Source organism: Myotis davidii, unplaced genomic scaffold, assembly GCF_000327345.1.
Source record: "Myotis davidii unplaced genomic scaffold, ASM32734v1 scaffold147, whole genome shotgun sequence".
NCBI lineage: Eukaryota > Metazoa > Chordata > Mammalia > Chiroptera > Vespertilionidae > Myotis > Myotis davidii.
In genome coordinates, this window is record NW_006383010.1 from 9,601,156 (window position 1) to 9,626,435 (window position 25,280).

At 37.1% G+C, this 25,280-nt stretch overlaps 1 protein-coding gene across 1 annotated transcript in view; it reads right to left on the minus strand.

The window, feature by feature from the left end:
• Positions 1-25,280, minus strand: part of MED23 (mediator complex subunit 23) — a 42,568-nt gene that overhangs the window by 16,479 nt on the left and 809 nt on the right. Inside the window, exons 2-16 of the mRNA XM_006778513.2 lie at positions 24,999-25,164; positions 24,746-24,833; positions 22,887-23,011; positions 21,103-21,214; positions 19,248-19,346; positions 18,151-18,252; positions 17,862-17,931; positions 16,109-16,221; positions 14,494-14,589; positions 13,936-13,953; positions 8,500-8,700; positions 7,430-7,573; positions 3,922-4,067; positions 2,688-2,933; positions 1,400-1,542 (exon numbers count right to left, since the gene is read on the minus strand). Coding sequence (XP_006778576.1) covers positions 1,400-1,542; positions 2,688-2,933; positions 3,922-4,067; positions 7,430-7,573; positions 8,500-8,700; positions 13,936-13,953; positions 14,494-14,589; positions 16,109-16,221; positions 17,862-17,931; positions 18,151-18,252; positions 19,248-19,346; positions 21,103-21,214; positions 22,887-23,011; positions 24,746-24,833; positions 24,999-25,164 — 1,869 coding nt within the window. The remainder of the gene's footprint in view (positions 1-1,399; positions 1,543-2,687; positions 2,934-3,921; positions 4,068-7,429; positions 7,574-8,499; positions 8,701-13,935; positions 13,954-14,493; positions 14,590-16,108; positions 16,222-17,861; positions 17,932-18,150; positions 18,253-19,247; positions 19,347-21,102; positions 21,215-22,886; positions 23,012-24,745; positions 24,834-24,998; positions 25,165-25,280) is intronic.

Consider the following 25,280-nt stretch of genomic DNA (forward strand, 5'->3'; position numbering starts at 1 on the left):
GGGGGGGGGGGGGGGTCTACGCCTCTGGCCGAGGCATCAGGCCTGGGCAGGGGCAGAGCCAGAAATCGGAGGGGGCTGGGGGTCCCCTGCCCAGGCCTGACTCCTGGGCCAGAGGCATCAGGCCTGGGCTGGGGGCAGAACCAGTGATGGGGGGAAATGAGGGTCCCCTGCCCTGACCTAACACCTCTGGCAGAGGCGTCAGGTCTGGGCAAGGGGCCGAATCCTGCGATGGAGGGTGATGGGGGTCAACGCCTGAGAGCTCCCAGTATGTGAGAGGGGGCAGGCTGGGCTGAGGGACACTCCCCCCCCAACTCCCACCCAGTGCATGAATTTCGTGCACCGGGCCCCTAGTAGTTAATAATACCAAGTTTGCTTCCCCCCCCTGCAATTTGAGAACTGATAATCAAGTTCATCTGGAAAAATAAAACACAAGATATGTCTGAAAAGAAAATTATTCTAACCGTTTTCACTTCTGTTATTTTCAAAATTATTTTTATGAAATTAAGGTTCCCAATGTTTTGAAGCAAGAGGACTCACTTTTTAACACATAAATTGCATCACACATGCTCTTATTCCCTCCTCCCTCATTAAGGAAGTTTTGTTCAGAACTCATAGTTACTCTTTTTACCAAGTAAAAAGAGTAACTATGGTTAAAATTAAAATTATATTGTATTGGTGAAAGTTAGAATTACCATGAATCAGAAAAACATTCCATTCTAGACAGTATTTATTATTCAGAACAACATAATAGCTAACAGATATTATAAGCTGTCCTCTGCAATGCAGGAAAATGCCTTCCATACTGCCAGTCAGGTTCAGTATTCATTGCTGTCCCAGGAGCAAACCAGAAAGAAGCAAACAGGACCATGATTCTTGCATGAAAACAATGACCACGTCCTGCTAACTAGTCCAATACCCTTTTCTTACCATAACTTTACATAAAAATGCAACGCACCACCCTGACCCTATCCCTCTTGTTTATTTTATTTTTCTCTATAAGACTTATCACCTGAGCCTGGCCTATGAGCACTGACCATTGACCTATTAGCCAGGAGGTCACGGTTCAATTCCCTGTCAGGGCACATACCCGGATTGCAGGCTTGAACCCCAGTAGGGGGCTGCAGAAGGCAGGCTATCAATGATTCTCTCTCACCACTTATGTTTCTATCTCTCTCTCTCCTCTCCCTTCTTCTCTGAAATCAATAAAAATATATATATATTTTAAAAAGACATCATTTCATATACTTCAATTTCATTTATTAGTTTTTTTGTATGTCTCTCTCATTAGCAGTAGTCTCTATGATGGCAGTGACACTGCTATACCCCCAGCACCTAGAAGAGTACTTGTTGAATTAATGAACAGATCAATGGTTATAAACATCAGAAGGTTCTGGCTTACTGATAAATCCTTTGATGCCCAAAGACTCTATTTCCATATAGACCAATAACCGACTGTAAGTTTCCACTAGGGCTGGAGCCAAGGCCACACTGGACTTTGCATGAGCAAGTTTTATCACTCTGGTAGCAATGCTGTGGATAAGGCTGAGGAGAAACAAAAGGAAAGCAAATAAAAATCCCTATTTTTGACATAAATACAGGAGTTACCTGTAGGGAACTTGGTATAAATCTGAACTTAAATATATGAATTGAATCAGTCCCACTTTAATCATTTAAGTTGCCAGGACACTGGTAGTGATGCACTGTCCAACCTAAAACCTATTCTGGTTTCCATGGTACTTTCAATTGCATCACAGTGTTTGCTATCTGAAAAAGAGCATGTCTTTTCTAGAACTGAAATCCCACTTAGAGGCCCACAGATGAATTCTCATTGACCTACATAGTATTTGAAGTTTGAGCCAATACTTAAGAGCTGAGCACCGAGCTATGAACCAGGTCATGGTTTGATTCCCTGTTAGGGCACATGCCTGGGTTGAGGGGAGTGCAGGAGGCAGCCGATCAATTATTTTCTCTCATCATTGATGTTTCTGTGTCTCCCCCTCCCTTCCTCTCTGAAATCAATTAAAAAATATATTGTTAAAAAATAACCTCAATGTCCAATGATGTGGAACTGGCTAAATAATCATTTAGAGCCAACCGTGGCTGGGTAGCTCAGTTGGTTAGACCACTGTCCTGATATGCCAAGATTGTGGGTTAGATCCCAGTCAGGGCAAATACAGGAATCAACCAATGAATGCAACAATAAACTGATCTCTCTCTGTCAAATCAATCAATAAATAACAACAAAAAATGTTTTTTAATCATTTATAGTCACACAAAAGACTTTGTTGTAGCCATTAAAACAGATATTTTTGAAGAACACTAAACTTAAAAAGGTGTTTGATAGATTATATGGAGGAAAAAATGGTTATAAAATTGTATTGTAGTAAGAGCCCATTTTGTTAAAAAATCCATAAATTCGTATATTTATACATAGAAAAAAATGACTCAAAATATACACAAAAACTTTATAATGCTTATTTTTCATGGAGGGATTATGGTAATTATTTTCTTTGGGTTTATTTGTATATTCTAGAAATCCTATAATAAAAATTATAATTTTATAATAAAAAACCCTAATTATTTTTTAAAAATGTACTTGACCATAAAACACACACATAATCATTAAATCAAGTCTACATTATACTGGTATCAATTACATGACACAGGACCAAGTAAACAGCCCATACCTCATTTTGGCATGAACTGTCAGTGAATCCAGGAGGTTCATTGGTAAGGGAGTAATAGATGCTGAAGCCAAACAGCTCGTTCCAGGAAGAGGTATCCTCATAATTCCATTTCCATAAATAGTTTCTACTAGAGCTCCCATGGGTAATGTAAAACATTCTGAATTTGTAGAGTAGGCATTACACAGCAGGGCAATCTTATAGTCATTCATCTGTAAACTTTTATTTCTAAGACTCTGCTGTAGGAACCTAAAATTTCAAGTCCCATTAAAGAGGGAAAAAATGCAAATAATTTCCAGGAAGTTAACTTGCACTTTTAGAAAAGTTTAATTTCATGCAATTATTTACTAATACTATACTTATTCCTACAGGTTTTATAGTTTCTGTCCAAAAGGTAAAGTAGAAACACATATAAAAGTATAAGTAGCACTTCAGAAAGAATTTAAGTAATTATAAGTTAACAATTAATGAGTATTTGTAAGTATGTATTACACATACAGCACTAAGATTCAGAAAGGAAGAAATAACTCACAAATTCATGAACTAGGGTTCTATTTATTATTTATCTGCTTAAGCACAATGAAATGCCTTCATTATAGATGTCACTATGTAAAGATGGTTAAGGGGTGTCTCATAAAATGAAAATGAAATGAAATGTGAAGTCTGACTATCCTATAGTCTCTTATGAAGTCTTTTCTAGAAGTTCTGGGTGGGAAGTTCAGCTATTCCCAATACCTCTGACTGAAGCCCAATCTTATCTAAAAAGGACGCCTCTGAGTAATCACAGCTTAGAGAATGGTGTAAGGGAGCACACCAGACAGATGAGCTCAATCAGCCCTAGCAGCCCAGGGAGTGAAAGACATCTTGGTCAGATCATGATGAAATCCTAAGTATTAAGAAATTTTGAAACATGTTCACATTATTTTTGGAAATTAAGAACTTTAATCAAATAAAACATATAAACATATATGTACATATAAGACATATAAAAGTATTTATATGTCTTATATATAAATATATATATATATATAATGTAAATAGGATTAATTTTCTAGTTGTTCTCTATGCAGATATTGGTCACTTTCTCTTGTTATGACATGCACATTAAATGTTCGCCCTAACTGCCAATGAATGTGGGGGGAATTTCCATCTTTACACAAATACTAAGAATAATATTAGTCTATAATCCACCACTAATAAAATAAAAACAATTAACTGTTCAGCTACAAATACTTACTCATGGTGAAGGTTTAGGGAATGAGGTATTGGAATCTGTAGTTTGGAGTTGTCATTTTGGGCTTTTCTATTAAGATGAATCCAAATGCAAGTCATTGCAAAGGCATGAGTTGACTGAGGTTTGTTAATATCAGGAACTGGGATACACTAAAAAATATTTTCAGAAAGAGAAAAATTAACTAATTAAAACTATTTTACTAATCTACTTCTGATATAGCTCTTTTAAAAATATGCTATAGCCCTAGCTGGTTTGGCTCAGTGGATAGAGAATCAGGCTGTGGACTGAAGGGTCCTGGGTTTGATTCCAGACAGGGGCACATACCCACGTTGCAGGCTCAATCCCCAGTAGGGGGCATTCAGGAGGCAGCCAACCAACAATTCATCATTGATGTTTCTATCTCTCCCTCTCCCTTCCTCTCTGAAATCAATAAAAATATATTTAAAAATAAATAAATAAAAATAACAAACATATGCTATATTAATTTACTTCCAATTGTTCTTTGATTATTCAGTAATATAAATCAGAAGATAAAACAGCAATGAAACATTGAAACTATTATTACAAAATTGTTCTGACTTACCAAGAAAATAATAAATTCACAGGTGCTTAGCCAAGCTTTTCCTGCTACAGAGGATTCACAATCATTTAAAAATGTCTATTCTTTAAAAATTTAACACTATGAAATCTTACTGAATGTGATAAATATATTGAAAACACAAAATTTCTAAAAGTTACATATATACTTTTTGAGAACATAAAACTTAAAAATTTGTTTTTAAAATGTCCAGCATTAACAAGGTAAAAAGGAAAAAAGAAACATATTTCTTAGGAGTTTACTTTCTATTAAATCTACTTTTTTGTGCATTTAAAATTTTCCATAAAATACCCTGGCAGGGAAGCTCAGTTGGTTAGAGTGTCAACCTGGTACACCAAAGTTGTGGGGTCGATGCCCGGTTAGGACACATACAAGAATCAACCAATGAATACATAAATAAGTGGACCAACAAATCGATGTCTCTTTCTATTTCCGTCTCAAAAATCTACACTAACAAAAGAGAAACATGCAAATTAACCATCACTCCGTCACTTAGCCACTCTGCTACATCCACCAGCCAATCAGAGCAACTATGCAAATTAACCCGGCAAAGATGGCAGTTAACACATTGTATGCGGGAAATGTATTTGTACGTTTTACTTATATGTTTTACGTTGACTGGTAGTAGAGTGCGGGACATGTATTAATACGTTTTTTATAGACTAGCGGTAGAATGCGGGCAACGTATAAATACGTAAACTAAAGTTATCGTAATTTTACTGAACGTTGCCATTTGCGCAAAAAATTAGCAAAAATGGCCCGCGCCACCTGTTAGCGCGCGATAAAAACTACCCACAAACAATGTGTTAATTTGCACACGCAGGCGCAGAGCAAAGGCTCAAGATGACTGAAGATGGTGGCGGCCATGGAGCTGGAGCGAGCAGGAGGCTTGGGTTGCTCCTGGCGACAGAGAAAGCCAAGCTTCCCGCCGGCCCTGTACTCCACTCAATGAATGGCTGGGGGCCTGGGTCGCTGGGGGCAACCCACGTTTCCAGCCCGCCCTGGGCTCCGTTCAAGGAGTTGGGGGGTGGGGGGCGAAGGGGTTGGGAGCAGCCGGAGAAGCCAAGCCTCACTGCTGCAGCCGGACCAAAGGCCTGGGTCCTGGGTGCCGGAGAAAAACCGGTGCCGGCAGTCAGGGGAAAGAAGGCCTATTGTGCGAATCTTCGTGCAACAGACCACTAGTCAATAAATGAAAATTTTGGGGGGAAAATTCCCATGGATATCTAAGGAAATGCAAATCAAAACCACAATGAAATATCACCTCATACATGTTAGAATGGCTACTATAACAACAACAACAAAAAGAAGTAACAAGTGTTGGAGAGAATGTGGAAAAAAGGAAACCCTTGTACACTGTTGGTGAGACTATAAACTGGTGCAGCCACTAATTTATTCAGAAATAGAACTATATGATCCAGCCATTCCCACTTCAGGGTATTTATCTGAAAACACTAATTGAAAAGGCATGTGAACCCCTATGTTCATTGTAGTGTTATTTACAATAGTCAAGATAGGGAAAAAACCTAAGTGTCCATAAATGTATGAATGAATAAAGACACACACACACACACACACACAATGTTAGAATGGCTACTATAACAACAACAACAAAAAGAAGTAACAAGTGTTGGAGAGAATGTGGAAAAAAGGAAACCCTTGTACACTGTTGCCATAAATGTATGAATGAATAAAGACACACACACACACACACACACGCACACAATGGAATATAATCCTATATAATAAGACTAATATGCAAATCGACCAAACGACCAGTTGCTATGACGCACACTGACCACCAGGGGCAGACACTCAATGCAGGAACTGCCCCCTGGTGGTCGGTGTACTCCCACGTGGGGGGGGGGGGGCTGCTCAGCTAGAAGCCCTGAGCTGGGCACAGCAATGGTGGCAGGAGCCTCTCCTGCCTCCACAGCAGCGCTAAGGATGGCCTCCTGGAAGCGGACCTAAGCTGGCAGTCGGACCACCTCCAAGAGCTCCCAGACTGCGAGAGGGCGCAGGCTGGGCTGAGGGACACCCCCCCCCCCCGGGGTGCATGAATTTCGTGCACTGGGCCTCTAGTTCAGCCATGAAAAAGAATGAAATCTTGCCACTTGTGACAACATGAATGAAATTTGAGAGTATAATACTAAATGAGTCATAAGGAGAAAGACAAATAGCATTTGATTCACTCATGTGGAATCTTAAAAATAACCCCAACAAACAACATAAAACAAAAACTCATATATACAGAGAACAGAATGGTGGTTATTACAGAAAGGTGGGTGAGAGATATGAAGGGAGTCAACTGTATGGTGATGGATGGAAACTAGGCTTTTGGGGGTGATTGCTTTGTAGTGTATACAGATGCTGAATTATAAATGTTGTACACTTGAAGCTTATATAATTAAAAAAGAAAAAATGATGAAAATGCCTAGAATAAAATGTTTAAAAAATGGCAATCATAAGTACATGCCATATTTTACTCAAATACTTTATGTAATAATACACAGAGGGGGACACACTCAATTAGCAAACAAACAAAAGATATTCACAGACACTAATATCATGTGGACATTCAATGATACGTATAGATAAAAACAGAATAATGCTTTTTAAAATTGTAAACCTACTTAAAATGTAGGAAAAAGATTTGCTATACTAAATGTCCCATTGTGATTTAAGATAAACTTCAAAAATAATTTAGTTCAATTTCTTCATTAGACACAAGTAGACTGATGATGAGAGAGACCTAATGTCCATCCCATGATTGTGGTTAGTTACAGAACTGGGGTTAAGAACTCAGATTTCCAGTTTTCAAATCCAGTGCTCTTTTCACAAAATCACACTAAAATCCTTAAGCATAATTTAGACATAATTCAACCACCACATTGTTAACCATTTTGTAAAACTTACTTCTTTTTCTGGGTACAGAAGGTCAAAGAGTTTCATGACAGGGAGAAAATCAGCTAGTGCGTTTTTCTGAATACTTCCAGAAATGAACTGCAGGAGAACCCACATCAGATGATCTCTGCCTTTGATCAGTCCTCGCCCTGCTAACTGTAAAAGATGGTTAAATACATATCTACACAACTAAAGAGTTGGATGCAACATTTAAAGAAAAAAACAAAAAGAAGAAACCCTGCTTTCAGAATGTTAGCATCTAACTTTGGCATTTGCTAATTACTTAGTCTCAACTCAAGACACACCGTGGAAAGCCTTTTAAATTACTTTAATATAACATATATCTTTCCTCCCTGACCCCCACTAAAACTATACATATCAAAAATTAAATGTTTTAGGACATAATTAAGTTGATCACATGTGCATGAGAATCAAGTTTAATATGGGATAATTACCAAAAGTATCTCATCAAAACATGAGGAATGCTTTATCATACACAAAAAATTTTAATTTAAAATTCTCAAGCTTCTTGGCTTTTTTGGCTAAAATCAAATGTCATTTAAAATCCTCAAGGACTGGTTATCAAAAAAAACTTCTATACCTTTCCAAATGATGAACTTGTTACTATGGAAACACTTTCCCAGTTTTTGTTCTTGGCAAATTTCTATTTGTCCTTTAGGCTAACTAGCTTCAAGATCTCTTTGATAAAGCCACTCCTATGTCTTTAATTGGGGCTCTTCATTCCCTTCAGGGAAACATTATTTCACTATGAAAACTATTAAATTATAATCAAATTGTTTATATCTCTATCTTTCCACTAGTAAGGAGCTCACTGAGGGTCCTATAGTATCTTTTCCTCTTGTACTCCCTGATCTTTGCACTGCAAATATATAGAACGAATTACAAAACCCAGTGTCTATAATGATAAGAAAATGAAGTTAAGAAATCACATAAGCACTGCGCAGAACATAAGGTAGGACTCATAACTTCTTCCGGGGCTGAAATCACAAGACAATGTCCATGCCAGTCTAAAACATTCTCATCAACAGGCGAAGCTCTCTAACAAAAGATTTAGTACTTACCTTCTGATGAAGAGAAAGGACCATATGTGGAAAACTTGCAAACTGGAAAAGCACAAAGAAAATGAGCTGACTCGAGAGATGCTGCCACAGGAGTTGGCTTGTTCCCCCATCATCAAACTTCTCCTCTGTCTCAGATCGCTCCATGGCGTAGACCACCAGATCCACCAACTGGTCCTCCAGCACAGGGCAGCGCTGCTTTTGCTGTAGGGCAGAGATTAAATACAGTATTCCAAAAGCCTCCTGGTTAGTTTCCCAAGTTTCCAGTTAATGGCCATTATTTGTAACAAGAGGCTGAGAAGCATGAAATGAAGTTGAACTTAAGACAGTTAAGGTTAGATTTAGTCTATTAAAGCTGCATGATGTTACATAATCACAGAGGATGAGTTTCATAAAAAAAATTTTTTTCAGGTCTCATACAAGACAGATTTCCCATTAACTTTTGACTTTCACTATAGACATTATTTCAATTTGACAAACGGCACAGCAGAGTATAAAATTTTGTTATTTATCCTTTGAAATAAGTTAATTTAAAAGGTATATGAAATGGGGATAGCAGTATTAACTTCACAATCTAACTCAAAATATGAAATCCCTGGATTTCCAGGAATTAGATATTGTGATAAGAAAGCCAAGAAATGTGTGAATTTACTTTAAAGTAACCACAAGTTTACTCTAACTTTATACACAGAGGTATACATAAATAGCTGCCAGACTACTCAATATTTGTTTTTCAATGTGTGTCACTGATTCTGATGCTGAAATGGAAACTTCCTCAGCAAAAAATTGGTCTCAAAGTTCATCTCTGCTCTTTTAGAAGTCAAACATAATGCAGCTTTAATTGTAAATTAGACTATTTTAAATTCTAAAACAAGAAAAAGAACTGAGTTTAAACACTAAAAATGAAAATGCAACTTCCCTTTCTAGAGGCAAAATGATTTACGCATTTTAAAGTGATTTAAAAATGTATACTTTTACCAAAAGATATATGTTAAGCCATACTTTATGCATTTTCATATTTCCTTTGTAAAATATATAATATGGCTTAATAGCCAGGCAAAAAAGATGCCTTTCTAGTGAATACAATTACTAATATACATGCTTTCCTTCTAAACTTTAGATGTAATTGTTCGTCTTTTGCCATGAAAAAGGGATTATGATTTCTTTAAATTTAGGGGGGAAAATGCAAAATGGGGACGAATTTGGAAAAAAACAAAACATAATGAATAGCATCCCCTCTTTTGCATGCTCTTTGCCAGTTCCAAACTTGTAAAGCTTCAAGATAGCTGCACTTTCTTAAAGCATGCAAGTAAAACAAACATCTATCCAAAACAGTAAGCATCAATGGTTGTTCCATATTTTTTTCCAAAAACACAATGCCATGTTCACAGTTCAACCACATTACAGTTTTACAAAGAGCAATAGTAACACCACCAGTTGAGACTACAGTACTTTTCCTCCAAATGTAATTATCATTATGAAGCAGAGCAAAGTGCAACGGACAACACTACAAACTATTTCTTAAATCAGCATGCAAAACTACTGTGTACAGGGCTTGAAATTCACTAGTTCTGCCAACCACCAACAACCTAAGAAATGTGTCAGACAACACAAATTTAGAGTGAGGTCATTCAAAGTATACAAGAGTCAGAAAAATTTGTGAAAAGAAGTAAAGCCATTATTTCCAGTAGGAATTTTTCCATTAGTGGTGGGAATTTGCTTTTAGTTTGGAAACTAACCAATTTGTCACCTATTCCTCCATCCATGATGGTCTTTCATCAATCTGCTTTAGGAAAAAAGAGAAAACTAAATAAAATTGGTTTTAGCATCTGAGTCATTCAGGAATTAACCTCTTTAATATGAGCTATTTGGTTTTTTTTAAAAAACTGGATTTTTACGTATATATTTTAGGGGTGTAGTGATGATCATACAGTTAATGATTTAAGGAGAAAAACCAAAAATATTAAGATTTTGACAAAGAAGAAAATTTAGTTAAAGCTGATGATATGTCCATATATACCACGACTCAAGATGAGATCCAAATTTTCTGTAAAGAATTAAATCACTCTGGAATCTCTATGGTGCCTAATTGCCCCGGTGATGAGGGTGGCAGAACATCTCTCAGGATTAACTCTATATTTCCCAGGTATTTTTGGTTAAAGCCAAGGATATTTCTCAAACCAAGTTTAGGGATAGCTTAAACATGTTTGTTTACTTGCCAATTTTAATAATGCCCCCCTCCCCCAAATAATCTGTGCTACTACTTTAGAATAGAAGTTTGGCTTTTGTTTTCAATTACTAAGGTAAGTACTCTAAAATTAAGACTCTCCATCACATAGATTATTTTACAAAGTAGAACAAATGAAAATTTGCAAAGCAGTTAAATAATCTGTAAATAAAAGTTAATTATCAGTCACTAGGCTATAGTAATTCTGTAAGCCAATGGACACTATGTGTATGGTTACTCATAACTATTCTGAAACTTTTATAAATTTAAGTCTTCATTATATAAGCATATAAGTTGAATTAGTTTACATTATTTCTATATGCATATTTTAACCTCTTTTAACAACATGAATCTAAATTCAATATTTTAACAATTCACATTCTGCATAATAGCTCAAATTATATTGGAACATTTTAAATTTTCCGCTCTTATTAAAAAGCTTAAGCATTGAGAAACATTAACAGTAACCCTTACCCATGCCCCTGATTCTTTCCCATCAGGACTTCAAACGGCAAATGATAAGGCTTTTTTCAGTCCTAAACATATTCTAGCTAAGTAACCTCTAACATGTTTATATAACAGTTCTGGTACAGCTTTTGTGGTGAAATTTTAACATGTACTTAGGTGGACTTAATTAACTTTAAATAATTATTTCAGTGCTAGAAAACAAATTTTATTTAATCCTCACCCCATAATATTTTTTCCATTGATTTTCAGAGAGAGTGAAAAGGAGGGGGGAAGAGAGTGAGAGAGAGAGAGAGTGAGAATGAGAGAGAGAGAGAAAGAGAGAGAGAGAGAGAGAAACATGGATGTAGAGAGACAATTGATTGCCTCCTCCTGCAAGCGCCCCTACCGGGGCCGGGGTTTGAACCTGCAACCCAGATACCTGCCCTTGACTGGAATTGAACCCACGACCATTCCATGCGCAGACCGATGCTCTAACCAGTGAGCAATGCTGGCTAGAGATAGAAAACAATTTTAAAGCAATACCTATCAGGATCAGCTGGGGGAAAAAATACCCTTTTGTATGTCATTTATTCTCTGCCAATAAGAACTGGAGCGCTGTGCCAGTTAATACCACTTTAATAGTGCCTTTCAAAGATAAACAGTGATTAGTCTAGTACTTCACTGTCACAGGGTAGCCAGAGTTCATACACCACCACACAAGAACTTGCTCTTATTCAGTAGAAAGAACACAAACTCGTGTAAACACGCAAAACAGTATTCTTCCACTGTGAACATTTCACTTTGCTGGTCACAGAACTGGGCTATTTATGACCTTCTAAATGTGACCAATTTTAAGATAGAATATAGCCCATTCCTACTGGAAAATGCAATATAGACAGCTCTTTAAAGGTTTCAAGCTTTCATTAATTACTGCATTGCTAGAGAAAGGACAAGAAAGTACAGTGCAGGATATAGTTTTGTAATGATAAAAGACGTGGTAAGATAACTTGCTTATTTTTAATCATATGCTTCTTATACTGTGTGTTCTCATTTTCTTTATTTTCCAGATGGTGAAAATAACATCTCAAGTCAATTCAGCACATATCTTCCATCTACAAGTTCACTCACTACAGTTTTCTACAAAACAACTACTGATGAATCGTAAAGTTTTGACAATGTTTACACTTCAGTGGGACCAATAATAATAATGTTCTGTCAGCATTTCCATTATAAACTTTATTTTTTACGGATTTATGTCTTAGTCATAAACTTTTTTTAGGTTGAAACTTGTTATTAAAATGTTTGGATCAGAGATACTCTTCTTTGAGTTGTTTTGTCAATTTTTGGTTTGAGAAGAACTGCCCCCCAAAAGAAAGCAGCAAATGATAGCTAAGGCTATCTAGGGGAGGGTACTTGCAGCTCAAATGACCACTGCTATATTTATCCACCAACTGTAAAAAAATTGAGTTGTTGGATTTAAAGTTCATTGCAAAAATTAGTTTTAAGAAGCAGCATAAAGCATTCTTTCAAAGTTAACTAAATACTTACCTCTAACTCAAGTGAAAGTTGATCAGAATTAATGACTGTGTATTTAAGGTGTTAAATTGACAAATTGATTATATGAGGTAACTGTCATATACTGTGAAGCAGTTTCACTTTGCACATGGACAAAGGCTTGTTCAAACAAGGAAACTTGGTAAATTTTTCAGAAGAAAAAACTTAAAATAATAAAAGAGATACTGCTACCAGGGTGAGGTTTGGCATGCAAAGTTTCAACACTGAGCAAGTTTTATGGCCAAGCTATATGTCCTTAAAAATAGGGCTTTATAAATGGAAGCACTGGCACAACCTTCACTATAGTATTGCAAACAGTGACGCTATTTTATATAGCCTAGACAAGAACGTCTTTTTAAAAGAAAAAAGCTGGTCTATTTTAATATGTTGGGCTCAAAAATTTTTAACAAAAATAATTGGAACCACTATTTTGCTTAAAGTCTCCAAGGTGAAAAGTCCGGGAACAGACTTGGGACTGCATAAGAATTTGATTTATAAAGTTTGGCCACAGTGTCCTTCTCCCGCCTTAGGTGAGGTCAGCTGAGAGGCGCTCACTCTAGGAGGACACATCGGGCAGAGACAGACAAGAAGGGTGTTCGTCAGGCAGGTGTGGGGTCACCTAAGAGTGTGACATTTCTTAGTCAAGCCCCATGTTTCCAAAAAAAATCCTTCTCTGTATAAGGTTTACCACTCCAACTTTTAAAAGTAACATATCTCTATTAAAGTGCTTTTTCTCTTCTTTGTTTTGTTTTTAATTTTTCTTTTTTAAGAAAAGCAACGTAAGTATTTTTATTGATGTTGTTATTTATTTCTGTTTTAAAAGTCTGGAAAGATAAAGGCCACCACAAATCTTTCCATCTCCAAAAATTCCACCAGGCTCGCTTTAGCCCTAAAGTATGAAAAACAGGAAAATGGAGTGGGGAGAAAAACAACCCATCAAAAAAGTGACAGGCTTTATTGTGTGCCAGGTGTTGTCTCTTTGTTAAAAAGAAAAAAAATAAGAAAAAAAAACATTAAAAACCAAAACCAAAAACAATCCACCAAAAACAACTCTCATATCCCAAGAAGAATTTGTTTTAGTGGCCTTGGTCTTAGCATGGTCCTGCCAATTTCAAGCCCCGACCATACATGAATTCTCTAAACGGAATCAGTGGCTACAAAGCGGCCAGCGTATCGTTAGTCACAATACAACAGTAAGGTTGTGAACATACCTGAGCAATGTTCAAGGTCTAGAGCATTGGAGGATGGGCAGGACAAGACAGGACAGAACAAAAATAAAGGAAGAAAAAAAGAAAAGACAAAACAGTGACTATGAGGCCAGCCTCAAGGAACCCAGAGTCAGCACAAACCCTCCCACATGTTAAACCACCAAAAACATATACCCACCCCAAAAAAGTCAGCAATGAGGCCATGCTGAAGATACTATGGGTTATAAAAAAGGACACCCAAACGACAACAAAAATAAAAAATTAGGGTTAAGTCATATGTAGGTTTCTCTGGCAAAAGGTATACTTGAAACTGGCCTTATAGAAAAAAAAGCAATGCAAAATAAATCAACTTTCAAAATATCTCCTTTTTAATTTAAACATTCTGAAAGCAATATATATATATATATGATAGAAACAATACATTGTTTAATAAATCATATATTTTTAAAAAATCACCGAATAGTTTTAACTGTTTTGCTCAGTTAGCTATAGCAAAGAAAAGAGAAAAGAATAGTGCAGATTTTACACAGAATTTACTAGGTTTCCATCACAGTACAGTACCTGCTTATTTAAACCTAGCATATTGCAGACCATATCCCTGGAATAAGGCTGCTCCAATACATATCTCAACAAAGCAGTCTGTGGTTCAAACAGATCCTTTAAAGAAAATAAAAAATAATTATTGCTTCAAGATTAAAGTAAACTCAAATAATTTGAAATTGGGATCAAAAAATCCTCTAAAGGCACTTGTTACCTGCACACTGTAGGCAGTATCTAGTAAAAACAAACAAACAAACAAAAAAACACATAGGCTTTTAGTGCTCGCTGAAATGAATCTATTCCATCCCTTATTCGATAAGGCAGAGGGACTTGCCCGAAGTCAGACAGAGTCTAAACTTAAAAATGCCTCCAGCTGGCCACATGAGCCTTACGCTTCACTGGAAGGAACGGATTTCCTGCTCAGAATCAAATCAAAGGGAAGTGGAGGCGGTTTCCAATCACCTCACACAAGTGAAAACAAACAGTTTCCAAATCTGGAGAGGACAAATGACTTGATAGCACAGGGTTTAGGAGTGTAGGTTCTGGCATCGTATTGCCTGAGTTCAAATTCTGGTCTACCACTTCCTAAACATGGGCCTTAGTCAAGTTACTACCCATTTTGTGTCTCAGTTTCATCACCTGTAGAATGGAGATATTAAGATGATAGTTAAAAATAAGAATTTCACAAAGTAAAGTTTTTAGAACACTGCCTGGCACATGGTAAGCACACAATAAATTCATCTGTTTTTGTTATTATTGCTATCATGATGAAAGTGAAAGTAAATTCCATTTAGTTTACCACATTTTCACGTTCCAAAATTTTCTGACTAATATGCCGAGAGCTCAGATTGTCACCTTACATTCACTATTTAACCCTCCTCACTTTTGAACAAATTTGCTAGTTACTCTACATATCAGTTTTGACATGAAACATGTACATGAACAATATCCAGCCCTCCCCATACCCTGCTGTTATCAATCCAACACCCAAAATAATATAATGATCTATCAAATCTCATTATAGAATTATGTTTTTACCTCATTTCATTTCACTAATATTTGTGGATTTTTCCCATTTTCTATTCCACTTGTGTCCCGTCCCCCCTTTTTAAAAATCTAACAAATATGAGGCTCTCTCTCCAAATTTTAAAGACATTACAAATTCATTTTTGGTCCTCCCTTTGTGAAGAATGAATGAAAACAAAGAATCAATTTAAAGTCAGTTTTCTAATTCCAAGTACTTTGCCAGAGGTGGACCACTGGAGCCTAAACCCCTGAAATATCAAACCAGAGTATACTGGAATCACACATTAAATCACACACTATCTTTCATTAAATATTTACTTCTTCAGCCCTGGCTGGGTAGCTCAATTGGTTGGAGCATTGTTCCAATACACCAAGGTTGTGGGTTTGGTCCTCAATCAGGGCACATAGAAGAATCAATCAATGAATGCATAAATAAGTGGAACAACAAATCAATGTATGTCTGTCTCTCTCTAAAACAAAAATCAATAAATAAAAATTTTAAATAAATATTTACTTCTCTAGTCTATGAAGAGATGACAATTTAGCATCACACATATATTATAGGGTGAAGGCTGTTAGGCCAAAAGTTTCATTATATTTAGCAACATACCTTATCATATGGCAGCAGGCCTTTCAAAGGAAAACGAAGAGTTGCAGGATCCAATTTCCATGAATTACACATGGCACCTGAGTTATTTACAACTGGCAGAAGGCTGCAGCGGCCTGTATGTATTACAAAAAAGGTTTTTAAGTAAGTGTTAACACAATACTGGTCCTTCACTCACTCTACAAATATTTAATGAACATCTGTGCCGAACCAGATGCGGGTTTAAAAAATGTTTGAATTGGATGAAAATTTGGAAATTGTCTTTGATTACTTTTAGTCCAGGTGGCTGGAGACCAATATGTAAGATTGTGAACATTCTATGGGCCTGAAGGTATCCACAAAGTCTGATACCAATTTGTACAGGCCTTCCAAACTCAAATATGTTGCATCTAGGACAGAGGTCAGCAAACTATAATCCATGGGTCAATTCCAGCTTGCTACCTATTTTTGTGAAGTTTAGTCAATCGCACTTCCTATGAGCCTGGTGCTATTCTGCAGACTGAAATACAAAAATAAACTAAATAAATGGTTCACGGCTGCTTTTGCACTGCCATGGCAGAACTGAGTAGCTGCAACAGATTGAATAGCCCACAGAACCCAAAGTATTCACTGTATCACCATTTACAGAAAAAGTTTGCAGAACTTTCTAATATAGCGTCAACATGATTGACTTTAAGCATGATGTTCCTAGAGGCCTTAGTTGTAGCATATGACTACCAGCCCATATATCTAACTGCTTGACGAATCCTGCCGCTTGGATGGCTCATGGGTACAAGCTCAACAAGTATTAAATTGAACTCATCATCATCCTTCCCAAGCCTGCATTATTTCAATAATTCATTAAATGATATAAATATCAACTCAGTTACAAAAGCTAGAAGCCTGAGAATCATCTGTATGGTATTTATTTCATTTATTTTTGAATTTCAGTCTGCAGAATAGCCCCGGCTCATAGGAAGTGCTATTGACTAAATAATGGTCTATATTCCCAGACAGACCGAGGCCAACATGATGTCTAGAAATAATTCAGGAATATATATGCGCACTGCAAACACTGCCAAATCACATGCTTATTTTTAAAAGAAAACTCTGAGAATCTAACAAAACATGAAAAAACAGAAAATAAAATAAGTGAAATAGAGAGCAAAGATGTGAATTGAAATGGGCTAAAAGAGCCTGATAGTTTTGTGTATTGTGGACGCGGAGGGACAGGTCTGTAATGATATTCAGTTGGGTAGAGATTCCACGATGCTTTACTAGCTCTATTCAAAATTCCCTCTAAGCACCAGGATATACATCTAGGATGGTTCTGTTTGAAGCTTAGACCCAGTCCAGACATTTGCTCTTCCCTCCCTTCATTCAGCACAAAGTACCTGAAAACAAGTCAAAGGCTAGTAAGCTCTAGAGCAGTGGTTCTCAACCTTCCTAATGCCGCGACCCTTTAATACAGTTCCTCATGTTGTGGTGACCCCCAACCATAAAATTGTTTTCGTTGCTACTTCATAACTGTAATTTTGCTACTGTTATGAATCGTAATGTAAATATCTGATATGCAGGATGTATTTAGGTGACCCCTGTGAAAGGATTGTCCGACGCCCCCCCCCAAAGGGGTCACGACCCACAGGTTGAGCACTGCTGTCCTAGAGTTACAAAATGACAAGCCACCAAGACATGTGTAAAACACTGTCAACTTTGTTCCATAGTCAGATCATTCAAAACCACACGCTGTTTAGTATATTTTAAATTACAATCCTACCACAAATGGAGTTTATCCTTGCTGTGGGCCTAAAGGTATCCACAAAGTCTGATACTAGGTTTCCAAGTAACTAAAAACAAAACAAAAAAACAAGCAAGTATAAAATCAAGACTGCTCTGAATATAATCAATAAAAATATATTTTAAGATATATATATATATAGATAGATAAAAAAGACATAGCACCTAAGGATAAAATTAAGCATTTTAAAAATAAGCACAAAAAAGTAAGATTAACATAACTATTTTTTATAAAAAATGCTATTAAAAATTTGGGGAAATATCTTTACCCAGTGTGGAAGCTTTCCCTCAGGATACAGTTTTCTGATCTCTGTGACTGCAAAATAGGCTGGTAACAAACAGGCATTTCTTTCCAAGATATATGCTATAACCTGAGAAAAATAAAAGGGCAATATTGTTATTCTTTTTTTTTTTATAATATATTTTATTGATTTTTCACAGAGAGGAAGGGAGAGAGATAGAAAGTTGGAAACATCGATGAGAGAGAAACATCGATCAGCTGCCTCCTGCACACCCCCCACTGGGGATGTGCCCGCAACCCAGGTACATGCCCTTGACCGGAATCGAACCTGGGACCCTTCAGTCCGCAGGCCGACGCTCTATCCACTGAGCCAAACCGGTTTTGGCGATATTGTTATTCTTGACTAGTCCTACAGATGAGCCCTTTAATGCAACAATAACAACAATATATTAAAAAAAGTAGACATATTACTTCAGTAATTTATTGGCTTTAAACTATAGCACAAAGGAATTCACTTATATGTGAAGAATCTCTAAAAATGAAGATTAATAAACAATGGAATGACTGCTGATGGTTAGTAAATAACACTGAAAATGCTTTAAATATTATTAGACTCCAATAGGAGAGCAAGAGACCAATGCAACAATTCTTGCAAAAAGCACAATGAACTTCTATGTGGTCCATAGTCTGATATCTTATAATGGTTGGAAGTACTTTAACATCTATATTACTGTTTTTTATAATTAAAAACCATGAATTAATCAAAATATAAAAAGTAAAATAGCATCCTTAAAACTAAGTGATTTAAGGTTCCCCAGGAGACTTCCAACCAGGGGAGCAATGGGCAGCAGCTAACATCCCCCACCCCTCGAACCTGTCTCCAAGGCCCGTTTTCTCTGACTTTCCAATGAGCCGAAGCAGCCCGACCGAGGCTCTATCCTGTTGCTCCTTCTATCCTAAGCCCTCCCTTGTTTCACTGTCCCCAGCTTTAATAAATGTACTCTCAAAAAAAAAGTGATTTTTGCAGAAGTAAACAAATGGAACATTTCACAAGTTACCATGAGTTTTAAAAGCACAGAACTGCATGTAACTATTGTTTGAGGCTATGATCAAGGTTTAAATTACCTCTCTTGCTGTTAGAAGCTGCTGTACAACAGCTGAGCTCACTGTATTGGGAATTGTCAAGATTTTCTCCAAAATCACTTTTAAGAGATCTCGAACACCCTGATATAAGAAAAAATCCATAGGTTAAAATTGAGTAATGTCCCCCTGTGCCAAACATCTAAAGGTTTCAAGATTACACACTCATAAAAAAGTTCCCTTCAAAACCACATCTCAATTCTTCTAAACGAGAGCTAATATTCAAGTCCCTAACATTAACCCAAGAGATAAGTCATGCTCCAAAATAGAATTCTAAAGAATGCCTTGTCATATCAATCAACAAAGAAAGTTACTAATAAATAAAAATTAAACTTTCCACACTCTGCTAAACTTGTCTGAGCCTCAGAACAGAAGTTTGTGGTCAAAAAAAGCTTGATTTGGGTTTACAGACAAACATATATTTGAATAGAACTTGAAAACAATCTGAAAATATGAACAAAAATATTAAACTTTCTGGCAGATGACCCTTTCTGCTCACTCCCTTTGGCATTTCTAACTTTATTCTCCATTCTCACCCATCACATACTCCTTCAAATTTACCCTACAAGGTTATTCTGTTAATCATTCATCCCCTTATACTATTACAAGTTGCATTATTTCAGAGCAGAATCTGATACACAGAAAAGAAATTTCATTCAATATACATTTATTGAATATAAACTATGTGACGAATCTTGTAAAAAAGATAGAAAAAATATATGAGAGAAATCAGAAAGCATTATAAAGCGCAGTGTAAATAAAAAGTAAAAACTGCATATTAACCTAAGGAAACGAAGTAGAAAAATAACCAGAAAAAACTTCTTAGAATAAACTTTGTATTAAATCATAATTCAAATAAATAATTATCAACTAACTCATTTTAGATTACAGAAAATACAGAAATAAAGCACAGGGTCAGGTGCTGATAATTCTTTCAAAAAGAAAAATAACAGCCTTGGCCAATGTGGATAAATGGCTAGAGCATCGGCCAGCGAACCAAAGGATCTTGGGTTCAATTCCCGTTAAGGGCACATACCTGGTTTGCAGGTTTTATCCCTGTCCCATTCGGGGCATGTGCAAGAGGTAACCAATTGATGTCTCTCTCCCTTCCTTCTCCTCCCCTTCCTTCTCCCTCCCTCCCTTTCTTCCACTCTAAAAACAAAACAACAAAAACGAAAAGAAAAAAAAAATCAATGGGAAAAATATCCTTGGGTGAGAATTAACAATAAAAAAAAAAATGTGTTCCTCCTCACTAGCATGGTAAAGAATTAAAAGATAAAAAAGAGGGGAAAAAAGAGAAAAATAACAAAAGTGGCTTGAATGAAACAGAATGGCTTTTGCAGTTATTGAAATACTGCAATATGAGACACAATTAGAAAGTATATGCTGTTGTTTTGGGGTAAGAGCAAAGCGCTAAAGATACTAATTAAGAAAGGACACCTGTGCAAGGAAGGTCAAGGTAAAGGTGAAGTAGGGCTTGCTCCCTTCATCAGTTGATGTCTACATCCCTTCTCAGTTCCACACACCGCTCCTCTGTGCTTTCATTTGAAAAGGGCCCCAAATTCATAAGATCTGTGGCATGAAGAAACCCAAAGTCTGCTTGGTAACTTCCTGACTCATCATAAAAACATATTAGCCACCTGCATTTTTATGTTGGGGAGTGCAGGGAGCTGAGGGAAACATTTTAAATCCTTTTAGGAAATAAGTAACACAAAATAGGTTTTGTAAATGCTTCCACTTAATTTCTCCCATCTGAAATTAAGATATTTACAACTGAAAAATTAATCTTGCCTGACAGCGGTTACTTTTTATAATTAGTAAAAAAAAAAAAAAAAAATACCTTATAATCCACTCCACCAATTATTTTCCGAACCAGTTTAAAAGTTAGGGCCCAAAGTTGTGTTCTTTCCCACTCAAGAGTATCAGTGTTTATCAGGGATTCACAAACCATCCTAGGAAAGAAACCAACAACATTCCAATTATAAGACAGAATTTTACAAGTTCTCTAATAGCCAAGGTCTGTATACTCTGGGTACTATATTTGTCACAGTATTTTTCATAAAAGCGTGTTATTATTCAAGCACACTTTATAAAAGTATGTATAGTATTTTATAGATTTTACTTGTATGAAAGAATAAACACAAAGCAGAACTAAATAGTACTCTGTATTTTTACTAGAAAGAAATCTAAACATAGATGGTTAAATGTTTACCATCTATCAGCTTGCGGCACACTGTATTTTTCCAAGGTGGCTGCAACAAGATTTTGAACCCTTTTTTTAAAAATTTTTTTTAATATATTTTATTGATTTTTTACAGAGATGAGGGGAGAGGGATAGAGAGTTAGAAACACCAATGAAAGAGAAACATCAATCAGCTGCCTCCTGCACACCCTACTGGGGATGTGCCCGCAACCAAGGTACATGCCCTTAACCGGAATCGAACCTGGGACCCTTGAGTTTGGCGCTCTATCCACTGAGCCAAACTGGTTAGGGCAAGATTTTGGATCCTTATGTTCTTCTGAAATGTGAGGTTGATATTCTGCCCGGAAGAGGTTGGGGGAGAGTCTACCTCCTCTTCCCTTAAATCTGGACAGGCCTCAGACCATGGCAAAAGGATTCTGTATGACTTCCAAAGCAAGACGATACTGCTTTGGCCTGGCCCTCTTTTGAATGCTTGCCTTACAGTCCACCATGCTTTGAGAAAGTCCAGGTCACACAGAGGGCATGTGAGGCTCCAGCCAACAGACCCAACTGAGGTCCCAGATGACAGCCTGGCATCAATCACCAGACATACGAATGGAGAAGCCTTTGTCATGACTGCAGTCCCAGCTACCATCTGACTGTAAGAATGAGACCCTGAGAAAAAACTGCCTCGTGAGCCCAATCAACCACCATGAGTGTTAGTAATAAAATGATTATTACTGTTTTAGAGGATGGTGTTTAAGTGCAGCAAATGTTAACTCGAACAAGCTCATTAAAGTGAGTGATTTTAACCCCTGAGCTGAAAGGCAAAGCCAGTCTGTTTCTGAGCCTCTAACTTCACAATTCTAAGAATACTGTACCCTAGCCCTGGCTGGGTAACTCATTGGCTAGAGCGCCATCCCGCTATGCCAAGGTTTCGAATTTGATCCCAGGTCAGGACACATACAAGAATCACCCAGTGAATGCATAAATAAGTGGAACAGCACACTGATGTTTTTTCTCTCACTCTCTAAAAAAAAAGAAAAAAGCAATCAAAAATTTTTAAAAAGAATACTGTATCCTAGAAACTAAAACCTGAGGTATTATGAAGGATGTTTGTTTTGGTTCTTTTTAATTTTTATTTGTTGATTTTAGAGAGAGGAAAGGAGAGAGTGGGAGAAATATCAATTTGTTGTTCTACTTATTTATGTATTCACTGGTTGATTCTTTTATGTGCCCTGATGGGGGATTGAACCCACAACCCTGGCATAGCAGGACAATGCTCTAACCGAGCCACCTGGCCAGGGTTTAAGGATTGCTTATTGAACCTAACTTCCTACTTCATTTCCTTATCCTTTTACAACAACAATCTCGATCAATTTCCAAACATTAATAAAAAAATAATAATTCTTTGGATTGCTTACACCCACCAATAGACATACCTGGGTGGAAGAAGACCAGTCTCAACTGCCATTGCTAAACAGTCATAAAGAAAAGAAATTCTTTTAGGACTATGCTGGCCATGAATGAATTTAACGATCCACTGGATGCACTGTACATGTGATTCCTGGAAAATTAGAAAATGATTATATTTTAAGTCTAAAGTTATATCTTGTAACTAACCAACAACTAATACTACATACCTGAGAGTACTGCATATCTAGACTATGAATGAGATACTCTACTATAAACATTCATTGATAAAGACAATTTAAAAAAAATCAGACTTAGCATTTCAGATATATTAAGCATAAAACCTTACAGTTATATACATTAAAATTCCAACCATTTTTATTTCATGGGACCTCTAAAAGGAGTAAGGTATCATCAACATATTGGTGGTTACCAGAAAACTCTAAACAGATTATAAGCAGTAACCTATTTAATGGCAAATAGAAATATTCCTATCACTGGGGGTGGGGGACGGACAAGGGGGGAAATCATTATGGGTAAATACATCAGCCTCACGAAATTTAGTGTAAATCTAATCCCTAAGAGCCAAAAAATGAATCCCATGACAGAGCAAATTTCTGGATTCATATAGCTTTAAATCTGATACAGAAATGCAGTGCGATATCAAAGCCTGTCTTCTAGGATATCTTCAAGAATTGCCCATGTCCTGTTCCTCTGCACTACCACTGTCCCTGATACATACTTGTATTGTTGAACATATGCTGATTTAGAAATATCTAATTTCTTCCTGGCTCCCCCGTAGAATATAATCTTCTTGAAGACAAGGGCCATATCTTAACCTCATACAAGTAAATATACCCTCTAAATTTACTTCCAAGAATTTGTTCTGTGTCTGTATATAATATTATTCATTCTGCATTGTTTAAGGTAGGAAAGATAAGAAGCAACTTCAATGTTAGTTAGTAGGAGACTGGTTAAATAAAGGAAGGTACAGCCATAACATAGAATATTATGCTGTAAGAAAGGAGGGCAGAAAACTTAACTTTTAGTGGATTGCTATAGAATTACTCTCTTAAGCAGAATTTTTAAGGGGGAAAAAAAGCAAGGTGGGAATGAACAGTGTACATAGTATATGGCCAGTCTGTAAAAACGATTCTACACGCACAAAATACTTCTAGAAGGAAACATAAACTGAGCACACTGGTTGCAGAGAGAACACTTTTAAGAAATGAATGTATTGCCACTATGTGATCCATGTCTGAGGAGCAAGTCTTACCACCAGCGCCTCAACTGCACACATTTCCCTACGGATAATGACCCATGAGAAGAAAAGGCACTACTGGCACATACTCCTAAAGGACCACATATTTTGCCTTTTTCAGGGATACATTTCCTGGTGACTGTTCTTTGTTACTAAGTGTCACTATTCTTTTCCTCGCCTTTCTTATATCTTTATATCCTTATTATAAAAGCATGCATCCTGACTGTGGCATTGCTGTATCTTTACTATACATTAGTGGTAGCTTCATTATGCTGTGCCAATTGTTTTGTTGAGAAAATGAATGAAATGTTTAACCTTTATAATCCCTAACAGGGCTGTTTTCAAAGGCACCAAATAAACCAGAACGGGGGTGGAAATGGTGTTATATAGTCTAACACGGGGCCGGTTCTTAACATCTCCCGCTGCGCTGTCATCACCTTGGCTTCCCAAGATACAGCGTCTCCACCGGAAGAACACAAACCGGAACAAGTGGGAGCCAGAACGGACAAATACAAGCTGATGACAATGTGATCGCTCCCTTCCCGGAAAAACCCCAACACCAACATCAAAGTAAATGTAAAAAAAAAAAATAAGAAGAAGGGGTCAAAAATCACCAGCAGTACTCACCGGGGGAAGCCCACCCCAGAACTGCCTGAAGGCCGACAGACAGCTGAGCAGTTTTGTCTTCTCATCTTCAGGAGTGTCCATAAACATCCTAGGGACAAAAGCCACATGCTGACTACCCGTCTGAAAAAGGTACTTCGACATAAGTGACTCCACTACAACAGTGGGTCTGACAAACCTGCCAGGCGCAAACGACGCAAAGCCTTACAGATACGGTCACGTAAAAAATGCAAGAATCTGCCAGGCAGATACTCACCCCGGGAAAGCCTCTTCTATAATTTCCGTTTTCTGCAGGACAAACAAACAAAAGGAAACGCTGTGAATTAAATGTAAAAGAATGCACAGGAGGGGCCTCCTCGAGCCAAGGACCCGGGGTAACGCGCCGAGCGGACCCCGCCCCCTTGCGTTGTTTCCTGAGTGCTCTGGAATCCAATTCTGTTAATATTTTTTCCTTGCTTGACATGCTCCAAGGTCTTCATCTGTTGGAAGGAAATTTGGATGCTGGAACATGGCCCACTTGGGTGCCTTTCATGATTGG